This window comes from Apodemus sylvaticus, chromosome 1 (assembly GCF_947179515.1).
Source record: "Apodemus sylvaticus chromosome 1, mApoSyl1.1, whole genome shotgun sequence".
NCBI classification, from domain to species: domain Eukaryota; kingdom Metazoa; phylum Chordata; class Mammalia; order Rodentia; family Muridae; genus Apodemus; species Apodemus sylvaticus.
In genome coordinates, this window is record NC_067472.1 from 20,083,496 (window position 1) to 20,099,306 (window position 15,811).

The window sequence follows — 15,811 nt, forward strand, 5'->3', positions numbered from 1 at the left end:
CCTGCAAATGCAAGGCTCTTGTTTTCTGTCACATTCCAGCTGGGGCCACAGAAGTGGACAGCGCTGGGCTGGGCTGCCTTGCCGTCTCCCCGCAGGATGAACGCTGCCGCCTTTCCTGTCCCGTCCAGTGCATCCCACGATGCTGCCATTCTATTTCCTGTGCCCTGGGTGAGGGATGACCCAGAGTGTCACTTGTGTTAGGGTAGTGCCCGGCCCCTTGGCTCACACAGTCTTCTTTCAGCCACACACCAGTGAGGACGGAGACTGTGCTGTATTGTCCCTCCCTCTCTCCAGTGACCACACAAACACACTTTAATATCAAAGAACTTTAATATGCTGCAATAAAATAAGCGCCTTGAAAAAGCTCACAGATATCAATGTTAGAGAACTCCCTCCCCCACACCCTCTAGCTCCACACCCATTCCCTCAAATCCAAACCAGAAAATCCTTACAAGCCTGGACTTCGGTGTGGGCCCCATTTATCAAGAACAAAAACACAGTTATCTATGTGGTCCAACAGGAAAAGCAAAACACAGAAGCCAGAAAGTCTATGAGATTTCAGTATTTAAGAGACTTGGTACATACTCAAAGTTAAAATAACTCCAACTTTTATAGCTATACATACTGTTTAAAGCAACTTAATATATTTTTAAATTTCATATATACACTCTCAAAGGTTCTTCAGGTGAGGTATGTAAACATTGTCTAATGAAAAATTTTCAATGTTTCAAACCAACAAATTCACAGCATACATTGAATTTTCATCCATTAAAGACACAGTATTTTCCTACACTCACTAACAGTGGAATCCAGGCCCAAGAGGCACATGCTGTCCTGCCAGGTGGCCATTTGCAGAGTCTTCTCATTGCATTAGTCTGAAAGGCGCTGGGGTCAGGGAGGGCTGGACCTTCCAGAGGCCCCACCCTTGGGCATCTGGAGCACTGGCTACAACTCACAAGACAGCAAAAAGGAGCACATCCAAACACCTACAAGATTGACCTTGGCAACACCACCAGGGGGGACCAGTGACAACTTAAGGAACGGTGGAGACTCAGCTTCCTGAATCTGGAGCCGGATCCGTAGCCCCTGCCCTAAACTCATTCTGAAGGGTTGTGGCCTAATAGAAGCAAAATCCAATGCACACCTGAGCTTCAGTTAAATTGCATGGACCTCCTAGGACCTCCCCCCAGGCCCTCAAAGGCAACGACACAAGCCTAAATTAGGGCACTGGGCTGTGCTTTTCATACAGGGTGGGGCTGAACTTCTTACTGTCATAATGCATATGGGGAAACAATGCCACGAGATCACAGAGATGGCCAGCGCACGCGGGCGCTGGCCCAGGACCTTGGAGGAGCTCAATTTTGAAAACCACTTGTTCCCTGAGGGTAAACAGCAGGCTTACATTGAGATTTAGAAAGATTAATGTGGGGGAGGGGTTCATTACAAAATATCAAAGACTTAGGAAACCTCTGGCCAGAATTTCTATTTCAACCCCATATCATCTACAAGACCCTCCCCCACCCCCTCGCCATAAGTAGTCACCTCCCCAATACCACAATGCAGGGCAAGTTCTCTCCTCTGCACGCTTTTGGGCTCAGCAGTGGAAAGTTTACCATAACGCACCCACTTCAATCTAAAAAACACTAGTGAAAAATCCCAAACATCATCAGAAATACAAAACCCCCACATATTCCAAAAGCCTAAAAAACTACATCACTTCTAACAATGGGCATCAGGGTGTGGGCATTCCTTTTCAGTAAGCGTAGGACGGTCACAAGGGAAGGCTGCTCAACAAGGGTTGGGCACATTAAGAACCTAGCCAGACTCTAGGGGCCGTGGACATCTCGAGCCTAGGCATAGAAGGAGAAGGCAGGACATAGGCTGGCTTCCAAAGTGAGTCAGACAGGGCGGGGGCGGGGTGGAGGGAGGAATATAATAGGCCACATACATTTCTCTGGTAAAAATTCCTTACATTTATCCTATGGCCAATTGAGCTTTGCCTCATCTGTTCTGGGAAGTAAAATTCCTGGGGAATCACTAACCTTTGATTGGCATGTCCGCTTTTGCTGTGTCTGGGGCTGGGAGAACCCCCACACACTGCTACAGTTTTGTGACATGGGAGCATGCACAAGAAACAGAAGCATCAGTTCAAGTAAAGCAGCCTCTTAGGAAAGGCAAGAGGCATCGCAAGAGCTGTCCCCAACCCGATCCTCTGAGACAACAGGACTGGTCGGCACCTGGGGTCATATTGCTATGGGAACACATCAGAAAGAACACCTGGAAATGTGCTCTGCAGACCCGAGCACTGACCTGTACTGTACACCTGTATCATGTAATATATATAACACACTGGGGGAGAAGGGGGCTAAAGCTGGGATTGGGTGGTCCATTACAGAGCAAAGCCCCACACAGCTCTCAACCTGCTGGGTTTGCTTCTTTCTCCATGAGTGAGCTGTGTTATGAAAGAAGTCCACTATCAAAATATAATCTTCTACAATACAATGCAAACCAACATCACTCAGAATGTGAGTCTGTATACAGAACATGTAATAAATATTTTTTAGAAAACTATTTACAGCATTACATCTTGTGAACATTTAGGTGAGAACAGGATCTACTTTCTGCAAAGGTTAAAACGTCTTGACTGTCTAGTTCAGTGCTAAACTCCCTGGCACCCAGTTACCCATTCACATTTCATCTCAGAAGCAGACTTGCTAACGAGCAAGCATCTTAGAAGACGTTCTCCAGCGTTACCACGCACGTGCCTCCCTTGTTCAGAAAAGACAAAGGGAGCCCATGAGGAGATATGCAGACTACAGTTCAAATAGATGACAGTGATCCCTACATACTTGCTCTCCAAGTACCCAAGAGTCCTGGAGCTGCAGGCCAACCCAGCCATCCCAGCCAAGTGACACAGTGACCGATGGGATGCCCATGGATGAAGCACAGGGAAAAGGGCCACACATGACCATAGAGCATTGGTCCCACGCCATCGAGGGTGCTCTGGTTTGCGACTGGGACTCCTGAGAAGGGAAGCTGACCGCATGTTAGAGCCCCGGGATACAGATGGGTGGGAGGGGCCACATCTGCACAGATGCTGGATGAGAAGGGGAGAGGGGGAGAGCCAAGGTGTTCCCAAGGTTTGTATATGTGCAGAAGGTGACAGGTGTGTCTCCTCCGGGTGTGTCAAAGAGTGACTCTCATAAATCCCGAGAGCCAGATGCGAAGCTCACACTGGCAACCACTGTGGTTTCTCCTCATTGCACAGGCATAAGGCTGCTTGCCACAGGACTACAACCAAGGTCACTTCCACGTGCAGACCACGGAAGAGAACGGCTGGCTACATCAATGGTGCATAGGTAAGTGGCTATGCGGGACACCAGGATGCTAGGCTGAGCCAAGCCACACCTCTCCGAGCTCCACTTTGGTCTGGAATGGAGAATCTGGGGCAGCAGTAGGGTTCCCAATCCGAGTTGTGTCTACCCAAATACAGCAAGGGTTTTAAGGTGACAGGCCCCGCCTTTACTGTGATGTTTAGGCATCTGATGGCTGAGCATGGGAGCTGGGAGAAGAGATGGCAAGGACAGGTTTGGAAAGCCCTTTTGACAGCTAACTACTTTTGTTAAAATAAATACTTTGTATAGAAGCATCTGAACAGGAAAATACCACTATTTACACAGTTAAAATAAACTCCGCAGTGGTGTGTATAAATACGTACTCTATATATTTGAAACCAATCACTAATACAGTCTCCTAGAACTACTCAGAATGCAGAAGCCACAAGTGAAATCAATTACCCTAAGATACGGTGGCTCTAGCAGTAATCCCTACCTGTGGTATAAATATACAAAATTATGCAAATTGTATTTGTGTAGTCATCTTTATCACAAGTGCTTCCAAGCACAACAGACAGCTCTAACTACGACAGGGCATGAGATGTTCATCTGGTTCCAACCGGAGTGGGCAAGAGGTGAGCGACCACTAAACGCGGTGAGAATCTAGTGATGAGGGAGGAGAGAGATTCTTCTCATGATATGTTCAGCGAAGCACTTTGGGGGGAGGGGGTGTCCCAGAGAAGATGCCACCTGGAAGGGGGCCAGTGGCATAGGCAGGAGGGGAGAAGGCAATGTACCAAGAACAGCTCCCCAGAGGAGGAGCTGCTTCAGGCCTGAACAAGCCTGGGCTTCCCTGGCAGCCTAGAGGGCCCTGGACTTGCTGGGCCTGAAGATGCTGGCGCACGGACAACACAGCATCCATGAGAAAAGAAGCATGGCCTGGACTCAGGGTTCGAACACACAAAGGCCAGTCACTCTAGTCCACAGACACTGACCAAATCTGAGAACCGGAAACCTGCACACACCGTCTATACAGGAGAGAGCAGGGGGCTGTTAGTGTGAAACACTACCAGTTCCTGTGCTTTGAGAGAGGCACTGCTGTAGGCTGCTCCATCACTGGAGGTCAGCCTGTGTCTGTCAAACACTGCTGGTGGAATGTCTCTATCAGCCCAGTTCACGGTGCTGCGTAAGACGATTGATTGCATTCTTAGGTTACAAAACTACACTTTCAATGATACCCTAGCCGACGTGGGCTATCTGTAACTCATCAGCAAGTATCTAATGAGCAAGGACAATCTTTTCCTTCCTTACAAGTGCTACTAGGAATGATGGACAATGGCTACTGTGTGCTGAGACTGACACAGGAGATACCACAAACCCAAAAGGACTGTTGCAATGCTGGCCTATGTGGAAAAAAGAAAGTGTGCCTGACAGTCCACACAACTTCATATCGGCTTTTGTGAAGATCAGTACGCTGACCTAAGGGTCAGGCAGTGAGTATTCTAGGCAGTATGGGCCATTGTCTGTCAGGGGTTCTGTTACTTCTGCTTATCCAGTTCAAAGAGTGAAGAGCCGCTCGTCCATCCTCCAGTGTATTCTCGTACCGCGGGCACTGGGCCGCTGTTTCAGGCAGGTGGTCTACGCTTTCAGGAAGCTCACAACTGCACCTCTATCAGACAGGGCGGGCCTATCGGGTGTGAAAGCTTCAGGGTCTCCTTGTCACGTGCCTGTGCAGCTGCCAATCTGCAGGCTAGGTGACAGGCTGAGACCAACACAGCAAAAGCCCGAGAAAGGACAACTGGGCAGGGAGAAGGTAACGCCAGGAACTGACCACCGCTGGCTCAAACCCAAAGACAAAGGCATGTGTGAGAACGGCCTTGCACACTGTCATCAGTGGTCCCTTGGGGGCAGAACAGTGGGGGCTACAGGGTGACTAGCCTTGCAAATGCATCCCTTGTATGAGTGGATGCAGCCCCTGTATGAGAGTTAGTTCCCTAGCTCTGCTGTGTTAAGTTTTAAAAAATATCTTTTCCTTGAAGGATATAGGGAGAAGTACCTGCTGGGTGGATAAGGGAACTGCTTTGGGTGTAGACACTTCATATTTCAGGGATTCCAACATTTCAGTGGATAACCAGTCATTAGAAGATACAGAACAATAGGAAAGAATTCAAAATAATTTGAGCAGGGGACATAGTTCAGTGGTAGAATGTCTGCCTCACTTACATCAGGCCCAGAGTTCAGTCTTCAGCACTGTCCACTAATTAGGGGACAAGGGCCCCATTTTGAAAAGTTTTGACATGACACTCAACCTCATTCTGGAATGCAGAATAGAAATTTATATCTGAGTTTGGGGTCAGGGGAGGACTCACACCCTGAAAGTTGACTGATATACAAATATACTCTCTAACTCCCTAGTTATACTCAGGTTTGACTTGTTTTTCATTCTTTTCTATAGCAGTTCAAAAACTACCATTTTATTGTTAGCTTGATTTTAATAAAATTCCTTTGAAAGTGTGTGACTGAAAACAGACAAACGGTAACACAGAAACGGTGCTTTTGTTTCTGGGCTGTGTGGCTTTCCCAAAACTAAATGTCCACCAGAAGTACCCCTAGCTAATCTCGGTAGAGAGAGTCTTGGCTTATTTTAATAAACAAGTAAAGCCAGAGGCAGTTCTATGATTATAAACTATGGGGGTGGAACAGGGGCCAGGCCACCGAATTTTAGAAATCCAAAGACACCTTGCTCAGGGGTCAGGAGGCCGTGGTGCCCTCATGGTGGGGCTGGGGTAAAGGATTTAAAAGGAGATGCACTTATTGCTCAGAGCTTACTCGGGAGCTGTCTCAATGACATGCCTCTCTTACAGCAAGAGCACACAAATGTGTGCACAGGACAGAGCTGAGATGGGGTGGGGACAGGAGAGGAATGGAGATATCCCTAAAAAACGGTTATTTCCTCAAGCAGGGTCAGCAGGTTTGTTCAAAGATGTAAATTTAGCTATGTTAGGCTGTGTGGATTTTCATGGCCACTTCGCCAAGCGTTTAGTCTACTTCATGGACAATCAGTAAGCAAAAACGGCATGTGCTGACAAAACTTGATTTATACAGGAGTAGCCAGCCCAGTTTGCTTGTCTGTGACTGCTCGTTTAAGCTAAGAGGAGGCCTGAGCTGGCCTATGTGAGGCCTCGGGGATGGCGGTGGCTCCCTGGTGACTAGGCAGCTCTTTGGATTATTCAGTCTATGGCAGGCAGACTTGCTGATGGCAACACCGGAGCACCCCCGGTTTGCATCACACAGCACTGTGTCATTTCCTACGGGCCTCTTAGGTCCACCAATCAGTGAGTGGTAGCTGTGCCCTCACCACGGAGGCCATCCCAAGGCTGCAAACAGGCTTCTTGGCTTAGCATCTGTCCTGCAGTGATACTTGCTGATGACTTAGGTGCATGGTGAGAAATTCACCTGTGCTGGGTGATGCACTGGGTCCCCGGGGAAAGGGATAAGTAACTCTTCTCTCTAAGCCATTACAGAATGATGAGGTGCAAACCCCACAGCTCAGCTGTGGTTTAGAAAGGGCAGTGGAAAATCTTCAATTAAGAGCCTTTCTCCCCCCCACCCCCAAAACAAAACCAGCAAGAGCCAGGGAATCCCAGGGACTATCAACTGTGGATCAACAGACTCAGGCAACACTCCTATGCAGGAGGTTCCCAGAACAGAGCAAGGTTTGGGGCCTTCCCAATGCACTGAAAGACTGTAACATATCTGAGGAAGTGTCAGAATAAAATTCCGAACCCCCATCAAGAGAGCAGGACCATCCTGGGAGCCCAATAAGAAAATGATCTCCAAAGAAGGCCGTGCTCTAGGGAAGCTACGCAGAGCTGCTCGGATAGCTTCTGGGACATCTTCCAGCTCCTGACAGAAGGAACGAGTCCCCTAGCATCAGCTCCAGCTCCACCTATGACAGCCACTTTACTGAGTGCAGGGACGGTCAGAAGCAGAACGCCTTTCCGCCTTAGCATCAAAACTGTGGGGCAGAGTGCACTGCATGTGGTGGCAGGTCATATCTGAAAATGACTATAGGAAGGGAGGAACATAAAGAGACTGCAGCGAGGGCCAAACCTGGAGATGCTGAGGAGATAATATCCCAGCATGCTCTGGGCATAGAAAAGCCTAGAGCTACAAAAGTTTTGCTTTTGTTTCCTTTCTTCTATTAACAAAATTAACCAAAAATGAGATTACTTCACTTGAATGTGATAATTTTGTAGAAAGTATAAATATAAATAAATGCAGTTACTATTATCAAATATAAGCTGATTTTCAGAATGCTGACATCATCCTTAGGTGGTTATACGATAAACACTTCCACACTGCTTTTTCAAATGCAGCCTTTCTCAAAGTGAACTTTTAAAACCGAAAACAACACCATCAGAAACATAATGGAATGAATTATAAAGTGGCGGGAACTGGAAGCATCCCACCCACCCAACCTAACCCAAGCACCTTATAAGGAAATCTCCAGGTAGCCAAGGGCTCCTCATATACAGGCGTCGGCACACCTGACATTAGCAAGCCTCAGCTGTGTAAGTCACCACCATGACAAAATCCAGTGACAACTGTAGCAAAATTCTTTTAAGCCTTAAAACCATCTTTTAAGATTAAAAGAACCTATTCAAAACATATTAATGCTTCCGTGCAACCTAATGCTGAGAGTTGCCAGCATACACTCAGCAGTCTCATTATGATAGGTAGCTTGTGAGTGGTCAAGGCCAAAGACAATAATAATAATAATAATCATAATAAAAACAGGGACTGGGGAAAGGGGGGAGGCTTATGGGACAGAGGTGACAAAAAATAAAGGAAAGAAACTGATGACTTTCATTATCTGTGAAATTCAGCACAATTCTCACCTTCTCATGAATCAAATGCTCCAGTCTTATCAGATTATCAGAAGTTTCCATTATCTGCAGCAAACCTTTAACAATAGCAAGATAGGTAGAAGGCCAGTTTTATCATGATTTGCATATAAAAGAAGCCCATCTGGGTTGATCTAAAAAGATCTGAAACAACTTAGGTAGAAACTTAATCAGAAGAACAGGGCAGCAGCTGTCCATGCGAGCCTGTTTTGGTGACAGAGCATGGCAAAGCCAAGGCGGACGGAGGCCTTGGCCACCCAGGGTTTGCTGACTGGCCCAATGGAAATGTCAAGTACACACTGTTACAATGGAGCGATGCTGTAGGCGCCACGTAAAGCCAACGGGGCCATGTCAGGCTCCACCAAGGAAAGGCAAACATCACTTCCAATTATTGCGTTTCTCATTTCTGAGCCATGGGACAGAATGACGTGGTGGGGGAGGGCGACGCTGCACGTGTTTAGCCACAAGAACGGGACTATCAGTTTGAAAAGACACCTACTCCAGGCAAAGACGCTCACATCAGGGAGTCCCAGGAGCTTCACTCACCTGGGGGTGAGGATGTGGCTCCGCTAAGACCCTGGGCAGCTCCTTTCAGCTGCCTCGCGCCTGGTCTCTCAGGGCCACTGCTCACACCTCTCCAAGTCTGATGTGGAAGTCTGATTAGAAATGTGGAGACTGAATTCTTTCAAACATTCCAGCCATTGCTAACCACTCAGCTCACAGATACACTGCGTGGGGAAGGAGGGATTTTGCTGTGTAACTAGTACCAGAAGACACCTGTGGGTGGCAACCACACGCACGTAACATGCACGCGCACGCAGCTAAGCTCTTCCACTGCCACAAAGAACATCTCGGCTTCTGATGCCAGGGAAATACTTTGTGTAAGAATGAAAACAAGAGTCACTCATCCTAATGGTCAAATGACCAGCATGTTAATAGTAGCATAGTTTGGAGGCAAAAAACAAAACAAAACAAAACAAAACAAAAAACAACAAAAGAAAGTGTAGCACATCTTTGTCCCATGGGCACACAAATTTGAGAACATGATCTAAAATGATTAAAAAAAATAAAAAGATAAAGGGGTGATCAATCAACAATATGAGTTTTGGAAGGAAAGTAACAGAAATATTAATCTTTTATAATAATTATAAATCCCCTGCATTCTCCACATACCATAGAAATGATTTGGTTCAGCTTTCAAATATCAATCAAATAAAAACCAAACAAGACAGAGAGGGAGTTGTGCTGCGGCCTGCAAGGTGCACCTGCCCGGGGCGCACAGGCCGCTGATGACGCTCGCGCTCGTGCACGTGTGGCGGAGGCCTCCTCAGTGACAGAACAAGTGCTTGTGCGTCAAGTATAAAATACAAGCCTTTAGTCACATACATCAGCTTCTTAGCTTTTGTAAATTTTTAAACAAAAAGGATAAATAAGGCACTGTACTTCTTAAAACAAAAACTGCTTGGTTCCAAGTTTTAAAACCCAAGGAACAACCAGAAAATACCTTACAACTTTCCTTAGCCCCAGAGAAGAACTCTACAAGTTCCCTTCTCCAGCTAAGATGCATTTTCTGACATCTCAAACTGGCGTTCCCTGTAACTACACCGTGAAAGGCTTGACAAGCTTATAAAAACAGAATCTGTTAATGCAAAACGAAAGGATGCTTCACGGGCCGATCCTCTCAGCGGCTCTCCGGCTTTACTTGGCTTCTAACCGCCTGCGTTTGCCCTGGGAAGAATCCAGCTTGGCCTTGAGCTTTCTTTTCCTCGTGGCAGTCCGGTTCTCTGGGCTTTTAGCCAAGGGTCTGGCCCGGCCCCTACCACTGCTCAGCTTCCGGTTTCTCCTCCTGACTTTTGGGGCCTTGGAAGAGGCTTCTCTTGCGCCCCTTTGTTTTGAGGACTTTGTCAGCGCTTCGGAGGCCGAGGCCGGATGGCCAGGTCTTCTGTTTGCATTCTCTTTTTCTTTCCTGGATGGTGGGCAGCTCCTCCCAGGACCCTTTCTACAGACTCTCACTTTATTCTCTTTCAAGGTCATCTTCTTGGATAGCTGGTTGGCTCTGTCCTTTGCAGCTAGCTTCTTGGCAGAAAGGCCTCTGCTGGCTTTTGTTGCCGGCCCCGTGTCCTTCCCGTCTTGAGAACCGGAGCCTTCTGCTCTCTTGCGCTTGTTCTGACCGTCCACTTTAAGCAAAGTTCCGGGCATCGGCTTCCCTCTTCGCCCCTTGTTTCTTTCAGCTCTCTTGGCGTTGACGGGAAAGCCATCTGCACCCACCCGGAGGGCGAGCTTTGGGGACATTAGCGGGTTGATGCACACGCTCTTGCGGCCCTGCTTAGTTTCAGAAGCCCCACCCAGTGAGCTGTCCAGGCGCTGGGCTCTGAGCTTTCCTCGAATATTGGAATACTTTCTAAGGATCCGGGTGCTGGCTGGAGTAGGCAAGTTGGTGGGGGGATGGCTATGTCTACCTTCTCTGACTTCCTCCACACTGTCCTCACTGTTAGGGCCAAGGCTGATGTCGCTGCCAGCCTCTGGCTCTACCTGGTCAGGATTCTCTCGTAGTTTAGCCCATAGCTTCTGTGTCTTCCAATTATTCCTAGCAGGAATGGCTCCGGGGAATTTCTTTAAGTGTTTTTTCAAGCGTTCTGCCTGCAGTGAGCTAGGGTACATGGTGGAAGGGGGGTACTTCTGAAGAGGGTGTTTAACAAGCGGGATGTCTCCTGGAAGACGAGTATTCAGTTTCTTCACGATGACCAGAGACCGAGTTTCTGTTGTCTCTAAGAACCACTTACAGATGTTAGACAGCTTAAAGTTTGTCATAAACAGCATCTGAACAGGAGAAAATTTTTGCACCTCCAGTGAACCCCTACCCTTCCGCGACCTCTTCTTGCTCTTCCAGATCTCCTTCAGCTTGTCCGACTTGCTCCTGGCTCTGGCTGTGGGTTGTGCTTCCTTCTCCAGCTGGATCCAGCCCTTCTGGACCCTCAGGTAGTGGGCGTTGAAGTTGGCGATAAGCTCCTGGTTCTCCTCTTCTGCACACCAGCCCACGAACTTGGGCTGCTCCTCCACCTCCGTGTCCTCATCTTCCTCATCGAAGGGCTCTGCACTCTCAGAAGCCCCACTTTCCTTTGGTGCTGGGTTTACCGGTGTGACCTGCTTTTCCGAAGTCATTTTCGTAGTGTTCAAGGCATGTCTCAGGTTGTAGGCAGGAGGCAGTCTCTTAGGCCTTGTTACCGATTTTGGTGGTCCAGCAGTGCCACCGCCCTGACTGGCTGACACCCGAGCTGAGGTCCACGGAGCCAGGCCCGCATCATCTCTGTGGTGGCTGTCTTCCGTGTCTACCTCACTCACAGCGGCCTCTGTGTCCCGTGTGGCACTGTGTCCCGGGTTCTCCTTTACCTGCTCTGGGTCCCTCTTGCAAGGAATGTTTTCTGAGGGCACATGGGCATCTCTCTCATCTATCTTGGAGCAGACATGGGTTTCCAGGTTGTCTCCAGGCAATGGCTGGCCAGCAGCGGTTGGGTCACTGTTTGGGGAAGTCCCTCCCTCTTCCCTTTTAACTTCCACTGCCAGCATGTTTTTAACAGTCTGCCTTGTAATGATGCCAACTCCTTCAGCGCCCTGCGTGGTCTCTTCATCAGAGGAGTGTTCACTGACACCAGGGTCTTCAGTGTCCTCCAGACTGTCCATCACTGGGCCCTCGGAAGTCACCCCACCCGAGTCCCCTTCTCTTTTAGAATGCTTTACAGCAGGATTTTTAGAAACCTTGATCTCAGAACAAGCAGGGGAAGAATCCAAATCCTGGCTTCCTGGGTTCCTGTCAGCAGAGGAAGAATCTACAATCTGACTTCTTAGGCACCTATCAGAGGCCTCGGGGAACTTTTTAGCCTTTTTCTTCTTATCCACATTCTCTTCAGGTGAGTCGGAGTTTGGCTCACTGGGATCATTTTCTGCTGAGTATTTTGTGTCATTGTCATGCGCCTCCAGGTGTCCCGTTCCACTCGCAGGCTCACCTCCTTCCTTCTGGCTTGGGTGTTCATCGGTGACAATGCTGCTCTCCAGTAGGGGCAGGGAGCCATCTAGCAGCAGTGTCTCCCCAGGGATGTCTCCGGTCTCAGTCTCAGTGCTCGTGCTTTGGCCATGCTCAGACAGTTCTAGCCCTAGGGGAGAATCTAAAGTCACAGCAGGACTTTCATCTTCTGAGCATGGAGAACTCTCCTCTCTGATGACTGGTTCAGGAGAAGGCTGAGGTTGACACAGGAGGTCTTCACTGTCCTCCCGGGAGGCGACCGGGAGGCTTCCAGTTGTCACATCCAAGTGGCACTCCTGTGCCTGCATTTCCTCTGGACCTAGCAGGGAGGCCGGTGGCTGGTCTTGTTCATAGAAAGACAGTACACGTTCTGTGGGAGGCGAGGCCACACTGCTGCTTTCTGGCACATCAGACACACCCTCACTGGGAAGGAGAGCAGGCAGAAGACATGCTGGGCTAGAGGCTGTGGCCTCTCCTGGACTAGGGAAGCTACTAGGGTCCTGTTCACTCACGGTGAGGCAAACTTCTGGCTCCTGATGCTCTTTTGCTGATGATGAGTCTTCACCCCCTTCCTCAGGGGAGGCTCTTTCTTTCCTAGGATCGTCACAGGTATCTTCTTCCAGAAGCTGCTCACCTACTGTGGGAAGCTGTACATCAACTGTGGAAATTTGCACATCCACTGTGGGAAGCTGCACATCTGCTGTAGGAAGTTGTGCACCTACTGTGGGAAGCTGCACATCCGCTGTAGGAAGTTGTACACCTGCTGTGGGAAGCTGCACATCTGCTGTAGGAAGTTGTGCACCTACTGTGGGAAGCTGCACATCCGCTGTAGGAAGTTGTACACCTACTGTGGGAAGCTGGACATCTAATGTGGGAAGCTGTACGCCTACTGCGGGAAGCTGCACACCTACTATGTGCTTTGAGGTGGGAACTGTAAGAGTCTGCTTGGGAGTCACCACTGCCTCTGATGCTATTGGTGAGCAGCTTCCTTTTTCTTGGGAGCATAAATTTCTGGCCAGTGTGCGAACCGTTGGCAGCTCACAGCAATCACCATTGAAGAAGTATCCCCGGGTACTCTTTCGGGCTGTTTTCCGAGAAGACAGTATGGACCTTTGACTCTCAAAGTGGCACTCTGTTATTGGTTGACTGATATAAACAACATCGCACTGGTTGTCATAATCGTTTATCCTCAATCCTGATGCCCTCTTACTTTTCCGAGCAGTCTTGATGGAGGCCGGTATCATCTTGGTTTGTGGGTGACCATTGGATGCTCTGTGTACAGTTGGCGTGGGGCTGGGAGCTAACCAACCGCCTTTGGAATGATCAAAATGGCCCATGTCTCTGGGATCTGCCTGGAAACCCGCCTTGTTTCTACCTAGTGAGTGGAGATGGTTCTCGTGCTCTGGCCTTGCATCTTGCTCATCCGTCTCTAACTCCCGGTGTAAGGGTGATTTTGAGCTACACTGTAAAGCATTCTCTTTGTCTGCAGTACTAGATGGGTTTCCCACGAGCCCTGAGTCCCACGTCTCTTCTGATAAAGCTTGGAATGAGTTGCTCTGAGCAACAGCACAGCTGCCACCCTCTTCCGTGTTCTCAGCTGCCACTTCTGCTGCAGCCAGGCTTTGGGCTGACGCCGGGGCACTGTCTTCAGCATCCTCACAGGGCTGCATGTTTGTGTCTTGCTCCTGGCCAGTGGTTTGCCTCTCTAAGCTTTTAGACCTGTGGGGGGAGTTCGAAGAGGGAGAGTCCAATGTACTGAGGCCCCCCAGGGTGGAACTGTCGTCTGCAGAGCCTGTGGGGTTATGCGGAGCGTCTGGAAGGTCAGAGGAATCTTTCTGGACAGTGCTCAGGGCATTGTCTCTCCCATCTCCAGAGTCTGTTTCAGGAGGTGGTTCCTTCATGGTTTCTTCAGTCACATTCAGGGAGCTGGGAGAACCGGAGGAGTCTAAGAACAGCTTCACAGAGGCAGGAGAGCTTCCCTCAAGACAGTCACCCTTTTCATTGTCACTGCTGTTCAGCTGGGCACAACCTGAATCGCAGGCGGAGACATCCATCACTGTGGGGTCCAAACGCTGCAGGTCCTCAGAGCCTGGCTCAGATTCGGTGTACAGGTCGCTCAGGACCCGGATGAATTGCTTCTGATGATGAGTGCACAGCTTGACCATAAACTTCTCCAATGGAGACTTTGACTGATGGTTAGAATCAACTGCGGGTGCCTCTGTTGAATTCTCTCTAGACAAAAAACAGAAAAAGGAAGAAATTAGTGTGTGCATTTCCAAGGAACTATTTCTATAGTATGAACTGTATCAGATGCTATTTATATTATAAAGAGAGGGCATTCTAGTGAAAACTCATTTACTTTCAAGTCTATTGTGCACTTTAGTTCAATAAAGAATATATAATTAGATTGCAAAGCCAGCCCACCATACTCTCAAAAATTTAGTATCTCTCCTATGTTTTTATGTTTATGGTGCTAGGAAATCAAAGCACACACTAGGAAGATGCACTTCCACTGAGCTATCTACATTCCAAACCCTACTTCATACTTTCTACACTTAAAAAATTCAGACATGGTTTTCTTAGGAGAAACACTGGAAATAAAATTTCACCACATTATTAACTCAGTATGGTCAACACAAAGCAATCCTTATCCAAAAATCTGTAATGCTCCAAACTGTGAACCTTTTCATGGTGGCACAAGTAGAAAATTACACACCATGCCACTCTTAAGTAGAAGACTACTGAAGATTCTGTGTAAGATTACTTTTAGGCTGAATGGACACAGTGGGCCTGGACCATAAATGATTTCTGACATTAGGCCTGGGCCTCACTCCTGAGATAGATACATCATTAAATATATGCAAACATTCCAAAATCTGAAGAAAGCCAAAATTCAAAACATGTCTTTTCCCAAGTATTTTGGATAAGGGTTGCTCAGCCTGGCCTTTTGTTCTAGGCCTAGGCAACGGTGTTAAAATAATCACTAGCTTCAGTTTATAACATGACAAAAATTCAGACATACTACGTTCCAGACATTACAGACATCAGACTAGAAGTATTTTGAGAACTCAACGGCTTTAAGACAATTTCTCAGTAAGAACAACTGGCTGGAGAGCCACCAACGGTACCCAGAACAGGACACAAACCAAAAGAAATTTCACAGTGAGGGGTTATCAGCTTTGATCAGTGCAAGGCAGAGACATCCTCACCCTCGCCCACCACTGAGCTCTCCAGAATATTTCCAGGAAACGTTTCACAGTCACACAGCTGTTCTATGTGAAAGCCAGCTCCACACGGTGACACTGTTGGAGTTTAAGTCACAAAGCCAAGAGGGTGGGAGAGGCCAACACTAGATTCCAGACAGAGTACAAGGGAGGCCTGTGGGGACGGCCAAGGGGTCTCACGGGTGGCTCTGTGCTTCTGGGTGCTTCTTTTACCAAGCCAACATGGAAGGAGCTCAGCGTCTGATACAACTTCTCCCATAAACAATCTTCCCGGCTCCTCTGGTTTGTAGACTTTTAGGGGGCTATTATGTGATGGTATGAGAA

General features: G+C 48.3%; 1 protein-coding gene across 5 annotated transcripts in view; it reads right to left on the minus strand.

Annotated features, from left to right (window-relative positions):
- Window positions 1-311: 311 nt before the first annotated feature.
- Window positions 312-15,811, minus strand: part of Lcor (ligand dependent nuclear receptor corepressor) — a 105,759-nt gene continuing 90,259 nt past the window's right edge. For 3 of the 5 annotated variants that reach the window (XM_052186002.1, XM_052185976.1, XM_052186011.1), the window contains one exon: window positions 312-14,495. In XM_052186002.1, the coding sequence (XP_052041962.1) occupies window positions 9,941-14,495 (4,555 nt within the window). In that variant the 3' untranslated portion in view covers window positions 312-9,940. The remainder of the gene's footprint in view (window positions 14,496-15,811) is intronic. The other 2 variants (XM_052185985.1, XM_052185994.1) reach the window with 2 other exon arrangements.